Here is a 24,594-nt window from a genome sequence, read left to right on the forward strand (position 1 = left end):
ACTTAGACATACTGATTTCTTTTTTTATGTGTAATGAATATTATATATGACATTTTTATAGTATGCACTTTATAATGGTATTTAACACTTTCAGTTTTTGATAGCTGAATGTAAGAATTCTACTAATGTGGCATTTGATATGAGATCCAATATAATTTAAGTAATTTAAAAATGTCTTTCTATGTCTCTATCAAAATATTTTTGATGCATCTGCTTCCATTCACAAAACAGAAGCCTATTCTGACAACATATTAAGCATAATGTTTATTATCTGTCCAAGAGAACAGTATATTTGTCTTTGTGGCTCCTTCTAAGCCATAATTAGTTCTCTCTGCCCAGCTTTAATTTCAAGTACTGCTCTTGTGCATTGATTACGCATACAGCCTTTGTATACTTGATAGGTATTAACTGAATGATCAGAAAAAGGGAAATGTTTCTGACTGCTCTCTCTATTCCAGTGGCTGCTTCTCAGCATATTCTTCAAATTCTTTTTTTCACTTTGAAAGAATTTCCATGCATTTTGGAAGACAAAAAGTCTTCCAAAGATGACTTTTCGTGGTATGTTGTCTGCAAACAGGTTTAGTAGCAACACAGAAACTGAGCCAGGAACGGGATCCGATTTTCTGGAGTAAGTGGAATTATTCCAGCTCGTCACATCTCAGACAGGAACAGAGTGAGGTCTCCAAGATCTCTTCCACAGGGTACAGCCAGTTGCCACTGCAGTAGCCTACCCAAATTGGCGGATCCCTTACTACAACCCCAGACAAGGAGAGGTTTCCATGGGGCTGCTCCCACAAGACATGAAACATCCTGCCCTTCACCAGAGATCTATTTTCTCCACAAGCTCAGGAACACTGCTGCCACAAATCTCCTTAACATTTGCTGACACATTTTGAGGTCATATGCATTATCTTTCTAGCCACTGCAACACTGCAGTCTTTTCATGCTCCCTATGGTCTGTCATGTCAGCACCAAGCAACCAGCAGCCATAGGACAAGTAACACTGTGGGATGGCACACTAAATGTGTTACATGGAGATTATTTGCATGCAGCTGCATTGGGTGGGAAAAAAAAATACCTGAGATCTAACTAGCAGAAGGAAAAAGTAGGTACTTGGTTTATGTATATTTATGCCTGCCAACAAGTTGATCACAAGATCACATCGGGGCGCTCAGGTTTTCAAACTGCATGTGACAGGCAGGGCCTGCCCGCAGGATCAGTGGGATATGCTGTGCCTGCTCCTCTTGGTGCTGCTTGGAAAACAGCCCTGGTCCAGGCACAGGCAAGGGTAAGAGCAGAGGAGAAGGGCCAACACCTTGTGAGTGTGTCTGGCTGCAGCGGGAGGTGAGCTGACAGAGCGTGTTGAGATCATCGGGAGCCTGAGCCTGTAAATATTTGCTAGTGTGGAGCAGGCAGCCTGTGCCAGCACCATGTGTGCTTTGTTTAAAGGTCACCCAGCTGTGGGAGGTGTGGAGAGCCTGCAGACGCCAGGCTGGGCTGGATGTGCTCTGCCGAGCCGGCTGGAAGCCAAAAGGCCACCTCCTGTAAATGGGCATGCTGGGATGACTGTCACCTTGCTGATGGTCATAACAGGTGCCAAAACCCTGAACCCACCTCACACAGAAAACACACCTGCAAACACAGTGCCCCAAGCCAAAAGGGAGCCTGGAGAGCTGAAGCAGTCAGCTTGAAATGTCAGCTCTCCTTCAGCTCACTGATAGTAGAGGGAGAGACTTTTTGTTTGGCTAGTTTGCTTTTTAAAAACATAGCATGCAATTTTTGCGTGTGTGTGTGGTTATTTTTTGTTTGTTTTTGTTTTTTTATTTTTAAACACAATATCTCTAATGTGTAATTATAGAATATACATGCAAAATGCACAGAAATAAAAATGTTGAGAGGTGAATAATCATCCATCTCTTTGAGAGGCAGAGTGGATGGCCACACTCCATTTTAGATATCTTAGTTAAATTAAGTAGAGGAGTAAAGTTGCTCTATGTCTTCCTAAATGACCCACTGTACTGGACACTATGTAGCATACAGGACCAAAGTCCCTTTCTACAAAGCAAACGTTTCTAAAGGACATTTCAGAACTGGCAATAGCTTGTATAGAACAAATCGTGGTAGAATACAATCTGTTGGATTATGTAGTCTTACCAAAATCAAAACACTCAGCAAAATGAGGCCAATCTTACTGGAATTTCATCTGGGGTAAAGCAAGCAAAAAGGCTTTCTCAGCATTGAACTACCTCACTACCAGATTTTTTGGGAATAAGCATGTTGAGACTTTCTTAATCAGCCTAAAACCATGCAATAAAAATGAATATACTACATAAAAATGAACTGGTTCAGACTTTAAATAATCAGATTGGAAATATCAAACAGTTTTACCACATGATAATGGGGTGTGGGGTGATCTGCCTTTCTGCTATGGAGTATTTCAACACTTCTGTCTTAGGCTCAAAATGAATAAAAACCCAAATTTCAAATACACATCAACTTTCATAAAACCATCTTACGTACTTCATAAACAGCATGATTGTTGCTCCCCCTTGGAAGAAACCAGCCATTGTAAGTAGCTTTGGTTTTTTTTTGGAACAAATACTTAAACATGAAGAATGGTGTTCAGGGCTTAACTTGTGCAGTGTGTTTATGGAGCACAAATTGATGCACAGTTTAGTCAATAGCAGGGCTCCTCTTGGTTTGAGAGGCTTTAGATTTTGTGCAATAATGTCCACTTTTTAACACTGAGTTTTCCACAGTGGAAAGAGACAAAAAAAACCTGTGATAACCTACCAGTGCATCTGCTTTATGCTTCAGCTTCTTAGCCTCTTGCATGTAATAATCTGCATTGTGAAGCCTAAAGAGACAAAATCAATTAATTCAAGTCTCTGCTTTCATATAGTTGGACAAATGTTGTTTGAAAAAATTGCTGACTGCTTTAAAGAAGAATTTTGACATATATGCCTACTTATCTCTTTAAATCTTAACCTGATATCAATCTGAAGCTGCTGTATGCAGAGATATGATGGGTGACCAGAATGTAAAATAAGTAGCTGTAAAAACTGGCTGCCCAAAGGACTTATTAATGTGTGCTGAACAGAGGAAAAGGAAAAATATTTTTAACTAATTAAGTCTAAGATGTTTCCATTAGAGGAGCTTAAATAAAAAAAAAAAAAGAAGAATTAGCGTGAACCAACATTCATGATCTGAAAACATTTATCAACAGAATCTTCATTAATCAGTGACAACAGTTCATTTGCCAAGATTAAAACTGTGTGTGCCTTTGTGCAGCACTATCCACACAGGTGCCCAATGCCAGTCTGTAATCAAAGATATTCTCTTTCACTGGGACCTCTGCTTGCACAAAAATCCTGATCACAGAGAAGAAAGTCAATAAAACTTACACATCATCAAATGTTATTTTGGGTCTTCTGGGCTCAGAATTCCCATTGGAAAGCCTTGGCATTGCAGACCAGATGTCTGGTTCTAGATGGCTGGTGTCAAGAAGAGTGTTGGCTGTGGGTGTACTGTGACATTCTTCCTCCTAGGAAACACAGAACTGTTATTCATAGCTCAAACAAACACCTTCCAACAATGTAAGTGCTCACATCCACCCTCCCTGCCAAAAACCCTTCACAACAAACCAAAGACTAAGGCACAAAACAGCCCACCAACCTCCACATCACCTCACCAAACCAGCCTTCCCTTCTTTGTAACACCAGACTAATAGATTACAGTAATTTCATGACTATAAGGTGCACCAGATTATAAGGCGCACCTTTTTTTTGCAGCGAGCATCTGTGCACAACAAAGTAACCAATAAGAAATGGAATCGCGCGAGCCCCCCCAAGCTGCACGGCCCCACCCCAGCCAAGCCACGTGGCCCCGCGTGGCTCAGCTCACTGCTCGCACTTCCGGGTTGGCAAATTTCCGAACACTGTCCATATATAAGGCTCACCGGATTATAAGGTGCACTTCTGGGTTTGGACCAAAATTTTAGGCTTTAAGGTGCGCCTTACAGTAATGAAATAACTGTAATTAGGGAGCATGACTCCACTTCTGAGCTCTCACCTGAACTCAGTAATTTACACTTTTAGGTGTAAGTTTTAGGTGGATTCCATGATGTTACTGACTAGAGACACCGGTTAAAGCAAGGGTGGGGAGATCTAAACTCAGCTTTCTTCAAGGTGTATCACACTAATGTAACCTCTTTTTCTGTATAACTAGGAGCTAACTGTTAATGTGGATGAAGAGTCTGCTTGGATTTCAGCAGGGAACAACTTCCTCACTCTTGCTACATACAGAAGAATGGAAAGCTGAAGTTAGTTGTGACTTTGCAATGATTAAAACCAGAAGCATAACAGAAGATTAAAAATCAGGCAATTGCAACTTGCAAGCCGGGTCCCCAAGCAGATACATTAAATTACAGATGTACCAATGAACGAGGGAAAGAAGTCTAACATGTTTTAGGGAAAAAAATATTTCATGTATCAAGATAATAGATTAACCAATGATAAATCTGACTAGAGATGCTGGGATGAGAGGAAGAGGCCCTGCTGTTTACATAGCACTGTTTATTTGCTGACATATGCAGCTCATTTTGGCACTGATTTCTGTTGAAGGCATGTGTATTACTGGCGCAGCTTGAAGTGACACAATGATATCAGAAAGCAACAGAGATGAATGAATAAGGTGAAGTGACTTGTCACCTACAATTCAATGCAACTTTTGAGTTTTACTATTACAGTGCAGAGTGACAACCTCTCTCAAAGTGGTGAACTGTGAAAAATAGGGCTATGCATGGCCTTTTCTGTGGCAGAATTTTCTTCTTGTCTTTTAATTTTGACAGTGATACTAAGATACAGTTTGATACTATAAAGTAAGGATGGGTTTGAAACTCTAGAGGAAGGCCTATTTTCTAAAATGGGCCAAAACCCTGGAGTTTCTCTGTTTAATGCAAAAAGAGGATGAAAAATAATCTGAGATTTTACATTGTTTTAGTGAATTTGCTATGCATTTTTGGGTCTTTTCCATGTATTTTCAGAAAAAAACCCTACCTGAATCTAGTGAAAAGCAAGCAACAAAGAACTGTCTCAGTGAGAACCACTGATGGGGAGATGGCCCTAACAGTGTGATATTTTTCGGGGGAGGAAAAAACCCCCTATTTACAAATTGTCTAAAAGCTTACACATAATTAATGAAGATTAAGTGCAAATAAATGTTACTGTGGTAAATCTGCAAACCTGAGAGAAGTTATTAACATGCTCAGTGTACTGCAGACCGGAATTTTTTGTTATATTGTTATTGTCTGCTTAATTTATACTTTTTAATAATTTTTAATATTTTAAAATAATTATTATTAGCCATAATATTCAGTGTGAGTATAGTGCTTAATTCTGGCTGAGAATTTGGGGCAGTTATTCAGGTGATATTCTGGAATTTTTATTTTCAGAATGTGAGTGTTGCAGCTACAGAGTTAAGGGACTAATTGCAGCTAGTTGATAGCTGCAAAGGCTTTTCTCTGAGGCTCAGGGTCCAGGTGCTTCAGGGAATGACAGACAACACCAGGTAGATCCCTCATGCTGACCTAAAAATGGAACTTTCAAAAGCTGTTTATGCCTGGCTCTGCAAAGATCCACTCCCCCGAGTAGGGCTATATAAGCATTTAAAAATACATACTGTGTGTAAAAAAAAAATCCAACAGAATAAAGCTGAACTAATTTCATTTTATATTTTATCTTGTTCACCGCCACCAACTGAGGCTAGTTACTTACACAGACTGCTTTGGGGTTAGAAGAAGATTTATTTTCATTCTTTCTGTGTTTAGAAACGGAGGAGGAAGAGCTGCTGGTCTGTGAGGTGTTTGTGACAGTGGGCTCCTGGCTGAAGGAGCTGTTGTCACTGCTGTGCCGCCGGTGCACAGGGTCATCCAAGAGTGGGGACAATGGAGGAGGGAACAGCTTCTCTTCTCTTTTCTTTGTAGCCTTCTTCACTGAGCTATTGCTGCTCCTGGGACACAGAGAAAAACCAGTTGCACTTCAAGAATGTTGGTTAATTCACCACAGCACTAAGCCCTACATTTCATTTACCGAGAAGCCAGCTCTGTCCTCGAATCTGCCTTGCAGTCCTGTGCCCTCCGTGGTGAGGCACAAGGGGACAGCAGTGAAAACAGAGCTGCCTCTGCCTTTCCAATGACTGCAGAAACCTTCTGCTTTGGAGGACAACTTGCAGTGCATTAGTACAAATTGCACCCAATTTAAATGCTAATTTGAGTCAGTCTTCATTTGAGAGGTCATAGAGGTTCTGACTCAGCAAAGTGCTGGAAAGTTTTATGCACAGGGTTAGTTCCTTTGACATCAAGTATGACTATTTATGCATATAACATTAAGAATCTTTTTAAGAGGGGGATTAGGGCAAACATAAGCAACCTTTGCAAAAAAACCCAAACAGCACATAACAGCATATGAACCAAAAATAGAATTTATAACAACTACAAAATGATAACCATAACAATAACATGATAATTATTTAACCTCTAGTATAAAACCAATGTTCAAAACTATATTAAAATGATACATTGTAGCTGGCAAAAGCCCTTGAGCAAATATTGGTTGATAAATTGAATGTGATTCAGAAAATGAATGTGGTTTTGACATGAAAGCTCAAGTAACATAATAATCTATTGTCTGTTTTATGTACAGAAATTGTCAGCTGGCTAGCAATGGCAGCTGTGATGCACAGCAAAAACAGAAAAAAACCCCAAAACCTGGTAGACCTTTCTTCCCGCAAATTCTTCAAAAAAGAAAAAAAACAAACCCCAGACCTCACTGATTGCTTAACATGATAATCTAATAATAGATTTTTATTTCAGGTACTGTCACAGCTCAGTCAATGAAGATAATCTGAATTTTAATCTTTTGATAGACATCTAATATTGTACTACATGATCATTTACTTTTCATGATTGTTGACTATTTTATTATTGATTATTTCAATAACAAATTAAGTCAACAAGAATTTATGTTTTGTTCCCACTTTCAGTCAGTGTCAGGAATTATCAATTTACTTTGTCTCTAAGTAACCTGGGAAAGAGGAGAAGGTGACCTAGGTTTCCTTACTTCTCGTTTAGGGGCTCTCTCTTATTTCTATCTGGCCTCATCTGCAGTTTCACTGACAGTATCAATATCTACACCGTGGTCACTCCCTAATTGGGACCTTTGGTGATACAGAAACTGTGAAACTGCAGAGTGAAATCCAACAAACTCCTCATGTTTTATAGCTCCTCTACCCAAAACTACTTTAATTCAACTGAAGCAGAGTTAAAAATACCTTATTTGAAACCCTCTGATATTAAAGATCTTCAGACTGGAGAAATAAAACAAGCTCAAATTTATATTGCCTTACTGGGAGGGATGCTGTCCTTCTTGGAAAATACGTGGGTCTGAAGAAAATCAAAGGCAAACAACCATGTTGGAATGGACTGGCAGTTCTTCGAAGTGACTGATTTTATGCATGTGGTCCTGCAATATGTCCTCCAGAAAGTTCCCACTATAAGCTCCATCTATTCCTTTCTGACCCCCAAAGGACATTTTGGAACTCAGACAAGTTACCGTAGTTGGAGCTTACAACACTCTGAACTATTTCCAAAGGAAAGTTTTCCAAAGGAGGGTGAGCACTGCCCTGACAAAGCATGCACGTGTTCTTGGATTGTACAGCAGCAAAGACCCAGTTAACCCACAGAAACACCCAGGAGCAGAACTGAAACCCCTGCCTTGACAAAGCATGTCATGCACAAGGAACCCTGAACGTGCACTCATGGGGGGAGCACAGGGCAAAGTGCTCTTCTGTACCACTGTGCACAGAGGAGGTTGGAGCTCTTCACTATTTAAAACTTCACCAGCTCACTTCATCTTTGGGCTGATATAAGATGGGGCAAACCAAGGAACAGGTGCAGCTACTCAACTCTGGCACATAAAGCACTCTGTGGGTTGGAAGAACTAACCACAAAACAAAAGGCACTAGTGGATATTTTTTCTACATAACTCATGTTTAACTCTGCCCTCCCCATAAATGCAGTTTTAATTGTGTTCTTTTTTTTTAAATTTTTCTTTTCTTCCTCTTGCCCACTTAATCCTATAAATTTTTGCCGGAATTAAGCAGATAATTTATTTAACATTGTTACCTCCCTCAGATTTACACTAAAGCATTTATGTTAACAATAACCTCCATGAAATAGGTTGTTACCAGCAGTTAACCAGATTGTCACTTTGCTTTGGGCTGTTATGGCCTAGGAAACTGGTCTTTGATTGCAGGAATAGCTAATTTTGAATGAATTTATTGCAATAATTACTGAGACTCAATGGTTTAATTTGCTGACATGATTGTTAGCTAAAATATATTTAAAATCTAGGGAGAAACACAAAGTGCATGGAAAAACTACAAGCAGAACTGATGGTCTGATGGCTGCAGGGTTTAATCTTTTGTGTTTAAAAAAGGCCAGTTATCAAAGGAGAGGGTTCCCCATTTTTTTCCAGCCTGGTTTCTTTTAGGGCTGAAAGCAAGAAAGCCAGCAGGCAACAAGAGGTCACTGCATGAAGAAGGGAGAATTTCCAGCTACTCTGATGTTTCAAGTTGCTTTTCCTTTTCCTTTCTTTATTCACTCCTTGTGCTATGCAGGGGTACTTCTGGCCTGTCAGTGAGACAAAGCCACTCTCTATACCATGCACTTGGCTTTCCTTTGCCTCTATCCCCCAGCCCACAATGAAGCATACACATTGATGGTGTATCTAACTTTCTGCAGGGGGTTTACAGGAAAGGTCACTCCTGCATTAGCCTGGACCATATGGCAGCACCTGAATAGAGCTGAAGTCATTGGCATAGATGTGAAGGCTGCCTGTGCCATGAAGGAACCCCAATGTATGTTGCTGTGACTACCCAAGGGATTGACTATTACATATTGCCAAGCACAGGTGCATCTTCAACTAAAGGTCAAACAAAAGAGAATGGGAAATTTTGAAAAGCAGAAATGCTTGCCTCAGATTTCTAGCATGCTTGCTAGATAGTGGGCATGTTTCACTTGTATGAGTCCAGTTTGACTCACAGTTTGCATCAGCAAATAATTCCCTGTGTTGCTACAAAAAAGCCAAATACTGGTGAGTAGTGCTGTCTGGACTGGGTCTACCAATCAAATACTCATATATCAATGGGATTCAGCAGCACATACAATTAATCTTTAAATCAAAATTTCTCTGTCAAGGAACTAAATATAAATAAGTAATCCTCTGCAAAGCAGGCAGCTTTGATCTGACAAAAATTCAGCTTCACAGAAGTGTTTCAATATATTTCTATAAAAACACTGAAACACCTATTCCTTCATTTGCTGTAAGTATCAGAAATAAGGAAAATACAGTGGCAATAGTTTAAACGGTGTATTTTAAGTGTTAGGTCAGATTATGGAAAAGGCACCAGCCCCTGAATATGTGAGGGAAGGAACAGAGAGGTGATTATGGCTTATGCAATGACTACATAATGCAAACCTGCTCTCTGGTTGTGCAAATGCCTTTTAAGTTCACAAGTGACCTTTTGAAATTTCTAAACTCAAATTGTACATGTAGTCACAGAAACTTCTGGAAATTAGGCATATAATTGCCCTTATTAGAAACGTGACCCTTTAAAGATTAATTGTGCATCTTTGCTTCTTTTTTGAGCCCATGTATTTAGGGGAAGATTACAGAGAAATGTATCCAAGTGCCTAAACCACAGCACGGCAGACAATAGGAGCTGTGAAAGCACAGATGTGACCTATCTTTTGCTGATTGCTCCAGACTCCTGAATACCTCCAAATTTTGCCCAGATTGTGGTCTTTCTGTCAAAACACGTTTGTACTTTTTAAAAAGCCTAATAAAAATCTCACGCCTTGGGGAACTTGGCTCACTGGCACAGGGATCAAGTTCGAATAGGAGAGACCTAAGTTTCCTACTAAGTGACAACATCCACCATGGGACTTAACACCTCCTTAAGGGATTGAAGATCATCATCACACCTGTAGCTGACACCCTCATTTCTTAAAGTCCTTATATAGAGAGTTTTAAAAGAAAAATTAGAACTTTTGGGAATAAAAGACCAAATGGCAAAGCCTGTCTTTCAACCTTTTACCCCTGAGGTGTTATTTGCCCCCATGGTCTTCAACAGTCGACTTTCTTCTGCCTCCCCTTAAAAATTTACTTAACCCTCTGGAGAACAGAATCACTCCTGACTGCTTAAATATGAATGTTTAAATTTCTAGGAAATTGTCTTCACATAGTTCATCCAGCTCTCTGATCTTTTGGGAAATACGTTGATCTATATTCAGTTGCATGTCTCTGGGAGTTGAAAACCTGAACTGAAAACATGAATTAAAAAGTATTGCATTTTTTTCAAGTAAACTCAGAAAACCCTAGTAACAAAAAATACACTGTGATCCAGGTCTTGCTGAAGTGGAAAAGAAGTCAGAAAACTTTGTTTCAAAACTTCAGGCAGATGACAGAAAAAGATAGAATATGGAAATAACTATTGATGAACACAATTATGTTTTAAGAGAGAATACCAAAGGATTGAAAGCTCTGAGGAATCAAATTAATGACCTGGAAAAAAAGCTCAAATTAAGAAACATCAGGTTGGGGGTGGATCCTTAGGGCCTGATGGTGACAAAAATAGAAAGATTTTTTTTAATGGATTGTGAAGGTGTTGGTGATGAAATATCCTTGATTCCCTCTGCAATATATCTCTGCTCACTGTATTTCCAGCAAGGACAATCAGGCAACACCCATCATGATGTTTATGAAATGTGCAACATGTTACAGATCCCACTGTAACATTCAACTCATCCTCCTTTGCAAAATTCAACTCTGATTTTCTCAGCAGCTGAATGAGGGGCTAGTTCACAGACTGAAGTTCTTCCATATTGATACTACAATAAATAAAATTATGCTCAACTTTCTTTAAGAATTTAAAAATTAGTGTGCATAACTTATTTTTTAACTTTATCTAAATTTAGCTTGATTATCCTCAAATTGTTTTCAGAAGTACATTGTGATTTTGATTCTTTGCTTGTCCTAGTGCAAAGCAGAAAGAAGGACCTAATCTCAAAATCATAAAAGCACAGAATTAGTAACAATAGTGAATTGGATTCTTTGGCTATTTATAGAATGTGAGCCTTGTGACTGTACAATCAGAATCATTATTTATGTGGCACCTATTTGTTCAAGCATTATAGCCATCTCTGAAAGACACTCTGAAAGACACAAACCATTGGATAATGTGTCTGCTGAGATACATAGCACATGTTTGAGACGCTTGGGATGGTCACCCCTTGCATTGATGTATGCACAGGTAAAACAAAGAGGCAATTCAGTAAAGCTGGGAACTGTCTCTTATGAAAATGATTTAGGCAATAGAGACAAGAAAGAACACTGAAAGAAGTTCAATGGAAAGGAGTTCCTGGAATCTCCCAGGATTGTGGCAGCATTCTGAAGTCCTGCAGGCCATCAGAAGGAGGAATCAATCTCATTCAAAGCCATGTGGATTCTCTTCTTCACGGATGTGAATACCAACGCCGTGTCACTTATGCTGATGGGCTGTAAAGCCCATCTGACTCTATAGCAAAGGTATTTACAGAACAGTACTGTGAAATCCCTTAAGAATGTTATGTCAAAAATCCACTTACTCTTTAGTGCTGGTTATTCTGTGGTTCGGTATTGGAGAGATACAAGGTGGGAGCAGACAGGAAGCTGGAGGGTCCTCCAGGCGCTGCTTCTTGCTTTCAACAAAAGTATCCAGGCTTTCTGTCTGCTTTAACAAAAAATGGTAGAGCATAAAAGATCCAGTATTTATGCATAACTTTACTGGCTGTCAAGAGGACCAATGGAATCTCAGTGTATTTCCTTTACAGCAGCAGCAGTTAAACTCTGGTCTAAGAGAAGTGAAAGTCACCTGAAATCAGGGCTAAACGTGCTCCAAACACATGACATGAAGTTATATAACAAGTGACATAGCAGATAATTAGGAAGCAAAATGTCTCGTGTGCTAAAGTTATCTTCTGTAGTGCACTGGAATTTAATTAATAATTTAGATGCAATGACTTGATAGCACCAAACTTATTCAAGTAAATAGCTTTTACTCATTCACCTAATAGAAGCTGATGGAAAAACTTCTCTAAGTAAGTATTTCTCATAGGACTAGGAGTAGAAAACTGACTGGGGTAGTCATAAACAACAGTAGCTCATTTGAAATTTGCTTTGGAAGAAGCCCTGATGCATGACTTTTGTGCCTGAACTAGGATGGTACAAGCAAAGCTGATTATCTCTCTGTCACTGAACCTTCATATCAGTGTTTGAGCCCACTAGTAGATGGCTAAAATAAATCTTATAATAGCATAATTTAGAATTAGTCACTCCCCACCCTGCTTTAACTCTTGGTATACCTTTGAGTCATCCTAATTGACTTGTTTCCCCTTGGGTAGCAGTGAACAACTGAAGGGGCTGATGCAGGGTCTACCTTACATTAGCACAAGCCCAGAGCGAGATTCTCTATTTTGTTACTTTCTGATTCAAAGTCTCAATTAAGGAAATGATGAGGTTCCAAATCCCATATAACCCCCTTATTTTTTAATTCCCTGGGAGCTGTCACTTTAGTTGCCAATACTACACTTGTGTTTTAGTCAAGATTCCTTCTCCATGATACAGACACTCCACTAAGTTACCCAGCAAGAATTATTTTTGGTAAAATTAATATGTACCCTGGTGTACTTAGACATATGTAAACACGGGCATTTATACATCCCTCTTTTTTTCTCCTTCCTTCTTGCATCTCTGTAGTGCGCAGTTAGACTATGAATTGAATAAAAACCTGCTGAGTTCACTCATGTGATTATTTTCCCTTAATTCAACAGGGAAGGAGCCAGTGCAGTGACTCATTTAGGCAGGACTGCAGACCCAGTGTCTACCTGGCATTGTCTGTCTTTGTCTTGCAGTAACTCTCTCATACCACTGGACTCCTCAAACTTAGGATTTCAAGTCCACCAGACAGCTGAAGTCATATTCACAATGATTTATAAAATTTAGGGCATAAAAAAAATACACTCTGATGACTTTTCACAGGCAGACCAGAATAAAAGCATTTCGGCTGGAAAAACTGACTACAAAAATTCATTCAGGATATAAAACCTCAGTTTCTTTTCTGAAAACACATTTAGTTTGAAGTGCAATGTCATATCCCACATGATAAAACATAATGCCTTCAGTCAAATGATTTTTTTTTCAGGTAGCTGTGAAGAGAAAGCAGCTAGTTAAGTAAATCATATTTTTATAAATCTTATTTGTTCATACAACAAAACAATATAAAAACTAAATTCACCGGGAGTATAAGCAAGCACCATTCCACTGACTTTGATGAAGCCTGTGTAAACCACTGGTGAAAACATCTCAATTATGCAGTCAATAAACCCCTCCCTTCCAAACAGAAGTCACATTTTCTGAGTATGGCTGAAACTGTACTAATACGAACTCATAACTTTCTGCAGATTTCAGAACACTGGAAGCTAATAGGTGAGTGAGCAAACACAGTGAAAAAACTTGTAAGAAAAATCTCAAAAAATACAATGTTTATTAATTTTGTCAGCTGAGGTTTGCTTTTTACTAGTTTCTGATGTTAATTTGTAATGCACTTGTAAATACCTGTCCTTTGTAAAACCAATAAAGCCTCAGCGCTGTGATGCATCCCCAGAGCCCAGCTGCAGGTGCAGTTAGGAATCACTGCCTCTGACTTCCAGGGTGCTCAGAAACACATTTTCCTTTAAACAATGAAAATTACTTACCTTGTGTTTCCTTTTAGATTTTGTGGAGGGTTTTTCAGCTGCTGGGGTAGGGGACTCTCGAGATGGTCGCCTGTGTTTCACATTTGCCTCTCTTGGTTCACTTTTCACAGACGTGATCTCAAAAGTTTCCTGTCCAGGTATCCTAGAGAGTAAACTAAGGTCTATTTTCACCCACAGAGATTTGAGTTCTTCATATTCTCTCAGTGGGGACAGAAGTTCATTTTGTACGATTGGGATAGGAGAAAAGAGCTGCTCCTCCAGGTCATTGCTGGTCTGGTCAATGGATGTGTTGCTGCCATTGCTGGTTAAGCTACTTACGCTAAGGATGTTACTGCCAGAGTCCTTCGCTTTGACACCACTGCCAGACCCAGGGCAGGCTGGCAGCACCTTCGCCTGCAAGCTCTCTTCCTGGTCTGTGTTTGAGTCAGAAGTAGATGAATCAGTTTCAATGAACTCCCGGGATTTCGGGATAATTTTGTTGGGGCCTCTGTACTTTTTCTTCTCTGAAGTGAGACCTGTGCTAGTTCGTGGTTCTTTCCTCGGAGCTGTCTTCCCAACTGCTGCTTTAGTTCGAACCTTTGGCTGCTCGGGGGGTTCCTGTGTATCTTTTTCTTTGGGAGTGTTGCTGGTATTATTTGGTTTGGGCCAGTTATACTCTTCTACACTGGAAGTCCTTTCTACCTTTTTGGGTTGCTTTTTCCCAGTAGTCCTTTGTGAAGTTGGCTCATTATGAGCTGGTGACTTCTGCTTGGAGACTTTTGACTCTGGGGTTTTCTGGGCAACCCGTGGTTTGGCTTTCTCTCGGATGGGACTAAGGATTGCCCGGTCTTTGGAATCGGTTGGGGGCAGGCTGCTGTTGAGCTTCCCTTTGTTTGGCCCTTCAACCTGCTGGTTGCTCTGGGCCTGGGAGCTGTTCTCACTGTGAGGCTCATTTTGATTGTTGATGATGGTCTTATTGTGGGGGTTCACCTTATTCAGCCATTTATCCAGCTGCCATTTGTTTGTTGAGGGGGGTTCAGGCTGCAGATTAAAGGATGACAAGGAACAAATCTCAGACAGAAGCAGTGCTTTTCCCTTTAAAAAAGAACTTTTTAAATGTTTAATGTAACTTTTATTTCAGTCAACTAGTGGTAACTGCTAGTTTTATGGGTGTATTTATGGAGTATTTATGGTTAATTAGGCTTCCCTATCTGGTTTACAATGTGGCCCTCAAGAAATTTAATAGAACTAAAAAGCTTAGCTATCCCTGAAGAGATACTTTTTTCATGTTGCCTTTCCTTAGTCCCCTTAGTCCCAGTTGAATACTGTGTCAATAAAATCTTCTCTAGCTACTGGCAAAAATCTAAATATTTTTTAAAGCAACTCCAATATAAACCAGAAACATTCTTCTAAGAGTCACACATGTGAAACGGCAAAGGGAAAAGAAGTCAACAGCATCAAACAGCACAGAACTCCAACATCCGCCTATCAGGGAGTGGGACTTTGCTCTGAGTGGCCATACCTCTGGTGTGGCACTGCGGGACTCCTCGTTGCACTCGCTGTCGCTGGAGCTGCTCTCGCTGTCGGAGTCGGACTCGGAGCTGCTCTCGGACTCACTGGAGCTGTCGGAGCCGCCGCTGGAATGGGTCAAGCCAGTGGCGTGTGCCACCGGCACTGGCAGGCTGCTGTGGGAACAGGATCCTCTCTTAGCTTGCTCCTGCCTTTTTCCAGGGGTTGCCCAGTGAACCCCATTCACATTGAATATCCTCAGTGTCACCTCCCTCTCCTGCAGTGCAGACCCACACGAGAGCTCCAGGGGCTGTGCCACCATGGAGCCCCCAGAGAAGCTAGTTGGGTTTGTGACTCATGGGACACATGGATTATGTTAGTAACATTACCATCATCATCACCCTTCAGTAAGAAACACTTCAGTGTCACAAGCCTGAGTTTATTAGGCCGATGATTGCAAAAACTAACAATCACACTTAAATAAATCATTAATGGAATAATGGTTTCTTCATTTTTTGCCAGTTCATTTATAATTTATGATCAAAGGAAGGACATCAGGCAGTTAATATTGGACAGGACATTTTAAAAATTAATTTAATGAATACTTTTACACTGCAGTGTACAAAAACTACGTACTTTTGACATCTCCAGGGAGTGCCCAAGAATTTTTTATTTATAGCTTTCCCCCTCTCGTATTTATGATAATGCAGTGAGAAAATAGCATTCATGCTGAAAATAAGCTTCCCTGTGAAATCTATTTTCTGTGTGTTCAACTGTTCTCCAAGATGTATTTATTAGCAGTGCACTGTGTGTCATTGTTTCTCCTCAGCATTTACTTGTAATCTGAAAGATCAGATGACCCCAGCTTTTAGCACTACAGAATTCTGCCAGTCTGAGTCTTTAGAAATTCATCTTTAATTTCAACTTTTTTTTTTGTCAGGGAGATAACCATATGTCTCTTCAGCTGATCTATACGGGACTTTCTGATGATTGATTTTACATTTGTGAAGCTGACAAAGCAAAGTGTTTGAAAATTGACATCATTTGCTAGTACACCTTTATGGATATTCAGTACTTCACCTTAATATATCATACACTGTGTGTGCCCCATATTGAGTGATCCAGAGATGCCTACAAGGTATATTACAGCCTTTTCTCTGTTTCTATCTGCTTTTCTATTTTCCTCCCAGAAGGATTCAACTAAGCCAGGAATATGCTTTCCTTCCCTTTTCAAACCAAGATGCTCTGTGCAACAAGATGCCCTCTTAAAAAACTACATTAACCAAGAAACTGGAAAAGCCAGGGGAAAAAACAAAAAAGAAAAGCCAGAACAAACTGATGTGTGACCCTGCCCTGCTAGAATCTTTACAAGAATTGGCATTGGCTTCCATGACAATAATAGATGGACTTTAATTTTCTTCTTACGCTAAGCTACTTTATCTCCCTCCTTGTTGGTAAAACCTATCGCTTACACGGTGGTTGGTAACAAAACTGTCTCTTTGTGCCTTGCAATGGCCCTGCAGTGCCCATTGACAAAACAGCTTGGTGGTTTAGGGTGCATTAATGAAACAAAATTACTCACTTGGGTAATTGCTACAGATCACTAACTATGGTGCTCATTAAGTCCATACACTTCTTATTTTTTTAATTCTTCTAGCAACTCCCTTACTCAACTGACTCAAATAGAGCTACTTGGAAAATTTCAACTGGATGTAAAAGTCAATTCAAAGAACAGATGAAAACATACAAGCATTTCCAAAAGTATTATGGAAAACTAATCACTGCTAAATTAAAACTGATCTTACATTTTGCATTTAATAAAATTCTTTTTGAAAACAGTTTGTATTTCTTCCTTTATCCCTCTTTTTCAGTGAAGCTCAAGAAAGTGTATGAAAACACATTTTTTCATGCAATTTTTTACAGTAAACAATGAAACAGAGAAGTGTATAGAAAGAAAATGTGTTTGTAGGGGTGTTGACCTTTCTCATCATTATCTTGCAATTTCAGTATTATATTTTCTACTTGGAAACTGAGCTTTTACATTTCACTGCAAATATTTCCAGGAAGAATAAAACAGAAAACACCACAAGGATTCCCAGACTAAGGAGGCAAAGATGGCATTCCATTCTATAATGCCAGAATGAAGCACCAGCCTTGAAAAAAAAGTGTTATTTATGGAATTATCAGAAGACTCAAGTTTTAATTTAAAAAACACTTCTCCCTAAATCTGAGAGCTTCTCTGGAGTGGTTTGTGCCCAGGCATCCTCCACACAGAGGGGTGTGTATGGGGCTGCACACACATCTGTGCACATCTGCCTAAGGACTCTTAGGCTCTGCTCTCAGGACTGGCAGATCTGCTCTCATTAAGACAACTGATGTAAAGAATAACACCTCTTACATTAGATCAAAGAAGGGAAAGGCAGTGCCCCAGCCAGACACTTCCCGCCTTTAAACACAACTTACCTCTCTCAGCACTCTGGGACTAACATTGTAGGTGGCATGTGCTCACAAAATAACAAGGGTTGTTCTGGAGCAACTGCAACTGTCTGACAAAGAACTCAAAGGGCAGGAATAAAACCAAGGACATAGACAGCAGCTCTAACCTGCCCTTATTTTCTTTTTCTGCATACCAGCCTCAGAAAAAGCTACCATTTGCCAAACATTACCAAGTAACACAGCTCAGCAAGCATGCAGGAACCAGACAGGCTCAAAACAATGTTTTTCATAAAAACACAATGAGGTCATATTTGTCTTTCATCTTTCATCATAAAATTATGCCTTGGCTACATTGGGCAGTTTAATCCTGAAGGCATCACTGCTGATCCTCATTACTAAAGTAGAAGCATTCATTTTCATCCTGTAGTTTGGGTTGAGAGCAACTGTGTATGCTTTGCAAAACAATCAGCTAAGACCCAAAATGCCTTTCCTAGCATCTCACCATACTAAAGATAGATCTTGTACATAGCTACAAGTAAAACCAACTTATTATTATGCAGTTCAGCAGAGAAGAAAAATGTATACATACATTTCACAAACAAACAAACAAACAAGCAAACAAAAAAGCATAAAAAGTGCATAAAAATGAATCTTTGCTTCCAATAAAATAAGGTTAGTAGATATTCTGGATTGCATTCAAAAATATTTGGTTTGCACTCTTTCCAGAGATTTCTGCAGATTTAAAGTTCAATCATGTTTTGAAAGACATTGGGTTAGATTCTGCAATTCAAGCAGCTGTTATAAAAATAAACTGGACTTCCTCACATGGGTTTCAACTACATGAACTGGGGGTTGCCTCTTGAAGAGACTTTGAAAGCAAGCTTTGTTATGTTGCTAAGATCCAGAGAAGGAATGCAAGTCCAGACAAGGTTTAAAATGCATTTAAAGCATTTTATCATCAGACACAAGTCCTCAAAGTGACTAAAGAGGGTAGGAAAGACTGATATTTGAAACTACTGAATTTTTATTTTCCAGCAGGAAATGAGCATTCATATTGTTCCTCAGTGTTTGGGCGACAATGTTTTATTCCATGTGAACTGACAAAACCAAAATTAATAAAAACAATGCTGCACAATGGAACATGGCATTGTTTGGGTAAATAACACTTAGAAGAAAGCCAGTTCATTATTATCACTTGAGATTGGAGGCCCCTACTGAGACCAGTGACCCGATGTGCTGGATCTGTGTAAATACATGATGAGGCACAATCCTTGGGCTAAAGAGCTTGCAGTGCAAACACACAAAGCAAACAGCAGAGGTATTACAGTCATCCTCATACTCAGTGTGGGTCTGTCACATTCTCTAAGTGCAAGGCCTCTCTGCAGGTAATAGAAACACCACTTTTGCCCTCCTTTTAAGTTTGATCTTCTCATTTTCCAAACCCTGTGCTCAGCACTTGAACGGAGTCCTGCGGGGCAGTCAGAGGCACTCTGCCCTGACCCAGAGCCCTGACCAGGCTAGGAGCAAAGATGCAAAATGACCGGGCAGGGAGACCCCCATGGCTCAGATCAGATGGATCAGTGGCTGCTCACCCCTCCCGAGGAGATCCTCCTGTGCTGTGGGGATGAGAACCCTGGAGTGACACCCACACTGCAGGGGGAAGGAGTGACACCCACACTGCAGGAGAAGGGGCTCCAGGCCTCTGTCCCTTGCAAAGGTCACCACGATGATGGATCTAGCTGCCTGCAGACTGGCAAGCTGGGGTCTTTCTGACAGAGGAGATCTGCACATCTGGAAGCAAGCTGGAAGGACACTCCTCTGCAGCAGCTTCACCCATCTCCTTTCTTGTGCTTTTGCAGTGTAAGCATTTCCCCAGTCCCTGATAACTGTGCACAGTATGGCCACAAATTATGAGATGAGAAATGCTTTGAAGGAGGGGACAAACAACAGTACCATCAGTACATGGAGTATTTTTCAGCTCTTTCTGAGCTCAAACAACTACAGAGCAGCCCAGACTTGCAGGTGTGCAGCTGCTGATGGCTCCTGGTGAGGAGCTGCACTGACCTCATCACTCAACAACCATCTTTCTTTCACTGCAGTTCACTGGTACAGGTGATCTGCCCAAATCACCCTGAAGCTTGTCTGTTTTAAAATTCATGAGTAATTTTTCCAAAGCCATTAAAGCAGACATGGCATTATGGTGTGTCTGGATCATTATGCTGCATAGAGAACTAAAGGCCTAGTATGTGGCTTATTCTCTTTTTGTTCCTGTTGTCATCTGGACCATTATATTGTTTTCAGCATATAATTTACTCTATGGTTGTTATAAATTATCTTCAAAATTAAACCTGGTAGCTACAACAAAGATAATGTGAAATACTCCAACTCGTTAACCTCTAATTAAAAAGAAATAAATTATAACCTTTTAAATACAGATGTAAAAAAAAAAGGTATCATTCAGACTACAGCAGTAAAAGCCATCAAGGAACAAAACTTCCTAACCACTCCTTAGCTATCTCCCTGAACCTTTTCCCAGTTAGATGTAGTCATGTTAATTGCTGTGAGGAGAATTTGGCAAATACATGGTGCTCTCCAACAATAGGTTTATTCATTCTAAACTTTTCTTTTTAGTATAATGATGAATTGGCCACTTGTTTCACTACTCTACTCAAAAATCAAAATGTAAACTTAGAGAAAGCAGAGTGTCGCTGGTCACTGGGAAATTGTAGATGGGAACTGACCAGTGAGTCAGCAGTACATCCCTGTTGGCAATGCATTTCTGTCAGAAGCAGCACTCTACAAAGGTTGTTTTACTGCACAAGCCTACATTTAGGGAAAATTCAACCAATGAAATCTGGAAAGAGCAAGGTCTATGCTGGAAAACTGACTACAGACTTAACAGAATAGCTGATCTTCCTGTTGAGGCACTGGATTGGGACTGAGATGAATTTTGCTTTTCGTCTGAGAAGAAAATACGTCTTCACATCAGTTCCTGCTGAGTAAAAAAGAGGTTATGTGCCCTATTCTTAATCTGGCTTGTCTATTTAAAATGCAAATTCCTGAGAACAAAGAGTCTGATTGCACAGGGCACTGAAAACTGGGCCAGCTCTGAGCAAGACTTTTGTGCACGCAACCACACTGCAGCATCTACCAGAGCAGACAGCAGCACTTGCTCTTATTTGGATACTGCTGTCCCACTCCCTACATTTTATTTGAAGAGACAGGAACAAACTCTCTGGAGCTGCTCAGAAGCCAGCCCAATCTCTTCTTTAGATCTATTTCTACAGAAAAACTGAAAACCTGATGAGCATTACTTGGAGTTGCTGGAGTCACTGAATTCTGCATAGAAAAGGCTGTTTCATTATTCTAGCAGATAATAATAGTGCAGCACCTAGCAAATTAATATTTAGTATCAGAATTTAATACCATAACTGTTCAATAACAAAGTTTTATTTCTCTTCTATTCTTACATCATTATCAGGAAGTAATATTCTCTTCTGATTCGAAAGGGAGCTGCCTTTTTTTTTATAATGAATTGTTCATACCGTTATCTTCAAACTTATATAGGCCTGCCATTAGATTGCTTTTTAAAGAGAAGGATTTCTCTGGATTATTTTTTCACTGCCTTTCCATTGGTTAACATTAAATTATTTAACATCAGGCTGATAGGATTCAAATCTAAACTTTCAAAGATTGGGTTGACACAGGAACTGAAAACCTGTATCAAGGCTTTAAAAATATTAATCAGCACCCAGGTCAATGAAATGAAATAAGGTGTGGAAATTGTTGCCTCAGCTAACATTAGCACGTATAGTAAGACATCACTTATGATGGCTCTCTCATGTCAAAACATACGGAAAGGGAAAACGTCTCTAATATGTTATTCAGGATGTGGCAGCTGATCTGCCTGTATCAATCCCGAGTACTGTAATACAAGTAGGAACTCTGATTTATTTTTAGGGGGAGGGTAATTTACAAGATGTTGTATGTAAAAAGCCACAGCCTCATTTTACTGTGTTCAAAAAAACCTGTTTTAATCAAAGACTGTTTATAACAAGGTTGATAGAGTTACTGAAACAGATTTTTTTTCATATACATAAAACCCTTTTATACTTCCAGCTTTAAGGACCATAAAAAAGGATAGTAAAGATGAAAGAAATAAAGAGAATGACAGAGCTAACTCCTATGAGCCACAATCTATGTCAAAGCAGAACTAAAGTGATTGACAGCTTGCATTAGTAATGAATAGAGTGAGGAAAAGCTGCCAAGAATCCGTAACAAGGTCAAAGCCTTCCAAATAAAGAATTACATTAGCCACAAATCCTAGGTGGAACTGTGTATATACATCTGCAATGTGACTTTAACCATGGTTCTGTTTCTACTCTCCTATTCTGACTATTTTCCAGTTTTTATTCCTGGGCTTTAGTAAATTCTGACTCCATCACACCTGTGATAAAGAACAGGTGTAACATCAAACTATGACATAAAAAAAGCAAACAGAAGAGGAGGAATTTTAATGCCACATCTCTAAAGGTGCACATAAAAAACTTTCTGAACTATTGGTATGGTAATCACTCTCCTTCCAATATCCCAGTGCTGTTATACACACTTGATGTACAAGAGAGGGGATTTTGCATATTAAAAGCAATATTGTATCTATAATTTGCACATGCATCACTCTGCTCACCTCAGAGTTTAGAAACAAATTTGTGAGCATTATATTATTCGGGGAATGCAATGTATGTAGGCTTTTTGATATACAATATTTTAGTGAATAGATTCAAGTGTCAGGGAGTGTTATTTGTACTGTGCCCTGATGTGCTACTATTTGCCTGGCATCTGGAAGAACAAGAACACTCTCTCTTACTGTGAGAATCCAAAGGGTCTCATTTGATATAAATGGAACCACTTTATTATATCAATATTGCCCCGCTGAATCAAGCTAGATATGAGGATTGATACATAGAAACATCTGTATTTTCTGCAAAGGAAATCCTGGAATGCTGCATCTTTCAGTACACTTTCCAAATCTTCTGTGGAAGTGCAGAAGCACATATTCATCCCTCTACAGTTCACAATTTATAGTGAAATAAAATGTTTTTTAAGGAGTCAGTTATTTACACTTTGATTTTATTTACTACAGCAGAAAGTCCACGTATGGTCATGATAAAAAACATCCAAAAGTGAACCTCTAAAAGCAAAGTGTTGTGGTCTTTGTCATTCATGTATGGCAGAAACTTGAGCACGTAACGTTCTAAATGAACTACAGTAATTTCACAGCTATAAGGCGCACCGGAGTATAAGGCGCACTTCTGGGTGTCAGCAAATTTCTGAACTTTGTCCATATATAAGGCACACTGGATTATAAGGTACACTTTTTTTTTTGCAGTGAGGATTCACGTGCAACAAAGTAACCAATTAGTAATGCAATCGGGTGATCGCGGGGTTTACTGGCAGGTATTCAATTTGCAAACACTTTCCACGGATCGGCATAGCCTTTAAACACAGCCTAAAACCTAAAAATATAGAGAGAAAAATCACTCCCTTTTATTAAACCAGCCGGCTCCGCTCTCGCCCAGATGAGGGGAGGGCGTGGCCCAGGGGCGCAAGGGCAGTGGGGCCGGTCAGGCTGGGGACCTGCTGCCCCGGGCTGGGGGAGGTGGTGGGGGCTGCAGGCGGGAGTTTCCTGGTGAGCGGCGAAGCTCCCCCAAGGGCCGTGCTGGCCTGCCCCAGTGCTGGGCTGCTCGTGGCTCGGCACGGCGCACGGCTGGGTGCGGCTCCCAGCTTGCAGCTCGCACTTCCGGGTTGGCAAATTTCCAATCTTTGTCCATATATAAGGTGCACTGGATTATAAGGCGCACTTCCAGGTTTCGATCAAAATTTTAGGCTTTAGGGTGCGCCATGTAGTCGTGAAATTACTGCACTCTTCTCATTTGACTCAGTTCTGCTTTATTTCTAACTGAAAACAGAATCCAGCTTGCAGAGCCCAGTGGGAAGAGAACTGCGGGCTCTGAGACCAAATCACACTGATGCAGATGGATCCACATGACCTCCAACTCCTCAGCATTTCCAGTCTCATCTGTTACCTGAGGAAAGCTAATTTTACTATGCTGAGCAACCAAGCAGTAAGAAAACAATGGGAAGTTGGAGGGTTTATTTCTCTCTCCATGTGAAACAACCCCTCTGAGCTTGAAAACATGGCAAAAGGCATACCCTAATTTTCTAATGCTTTATGGCACACATGCAGTCCTTTACACCTGAGTGTTGAACAAGTATCCCAACATGAGCTCATGAAGCCATGCAAGGATTTCCTCTCCAGGGAAATCCCTTGGGAGCAGATCAGCAGTACAATCAATTTCAGACCAGAGCAAAGGGGAGGAATTGGGAACAAAATGCAGAGGAGGGAAAAAAACCTGTTGCAGGATGTTAAAGCTGTCCTTATTTAGAAAAGACACAAGATTGCTCCAACAATCTTAGTTACTGTCAGGAGCACGATGAGTAAGACAAGCAACACAGAAAGAGGCAGAGATAAAAACTGAGTATAATCAGAACTAATTGGGTAACGTTCTACTAAATGAGCTTCAGCTGCTCATAAACTGGTAGCAATCTCCATGCATTATGCACTGTAGAAAGCATGAAACAGCAGGATTGGTGCTACAGGCATGGGTGGTCATAGGCATATACTCAAATGACTAAGAAACAAATAATCCACCTCTGTGGAGATGGCTACTGCATTTTTGTAAAGAGAAACAGCCCTGTGGTTATACAACCAGTTCCACACTTCAGAATACTGGTTCAATTCCTTTGTCTCCCTGGGA

General features: G+C 40.1%; 1 protein-coding gene across 5 annotated transcripts in view; it reads right to left on the bottom strand.

Annotated features, from left to right (window-relative positions):
• AFF2 (AF4/FMR2 family member 2) overlaps positions 1-24,594 on the bottom strand; it is a 340,514-nt gene that overhangs the window by 25,850 nt on the left and 290,070 nt on the right. For 3 of the 5 annotated variants that reach the window (XM_033072139.1, XM_033072134.1, XM_033072138.1), the window contains exons 10-15: positions 15,354-15,516; positions 13,853-14,872; positions 11,705-11,829; positions 5,775-6,009; positions 3,405-3,544; positions 2,794-2,857 (exon numbers count right to left, since the gene is read on the bottom strand). In XM_033072139.1, the coding sequence (XP_032928030.1) occupies positions 2,794-2,857; positions 3,405-3,544; positions 5,775-6,009; positions 11,705-11,829; positions 13,853-14,872; positions 15,354-15,516 (1,747 nt within the window). The remainder of the gene's footprint in view (positions 1-2,793; positions 2,858-3,404; positions 3,545-5,774; positions 6,010-11,704; positions 11,830-13,852; positions 14,873-15,353; positions 15,517-24,594) is intronic. The other 2 variants (XM_033072136.1, XM_033072135.1) reach the window with 2 other exon arrangements.

Source organism: Catharus ustulatus, chromosome 14 (assembly GCF_009819885.2).
Source record: "Catharus ustulatus isolate bCatUst1 chromosome 14, bCatUst1.pri.v2, whole genome shotgun sequence".
Classification (NCBI taxonomy): Eukaryota; Metazoa; Chordata; class Aves; order Passeriformes; family Turdidae; genus Catharus; species Catharus ustulatus.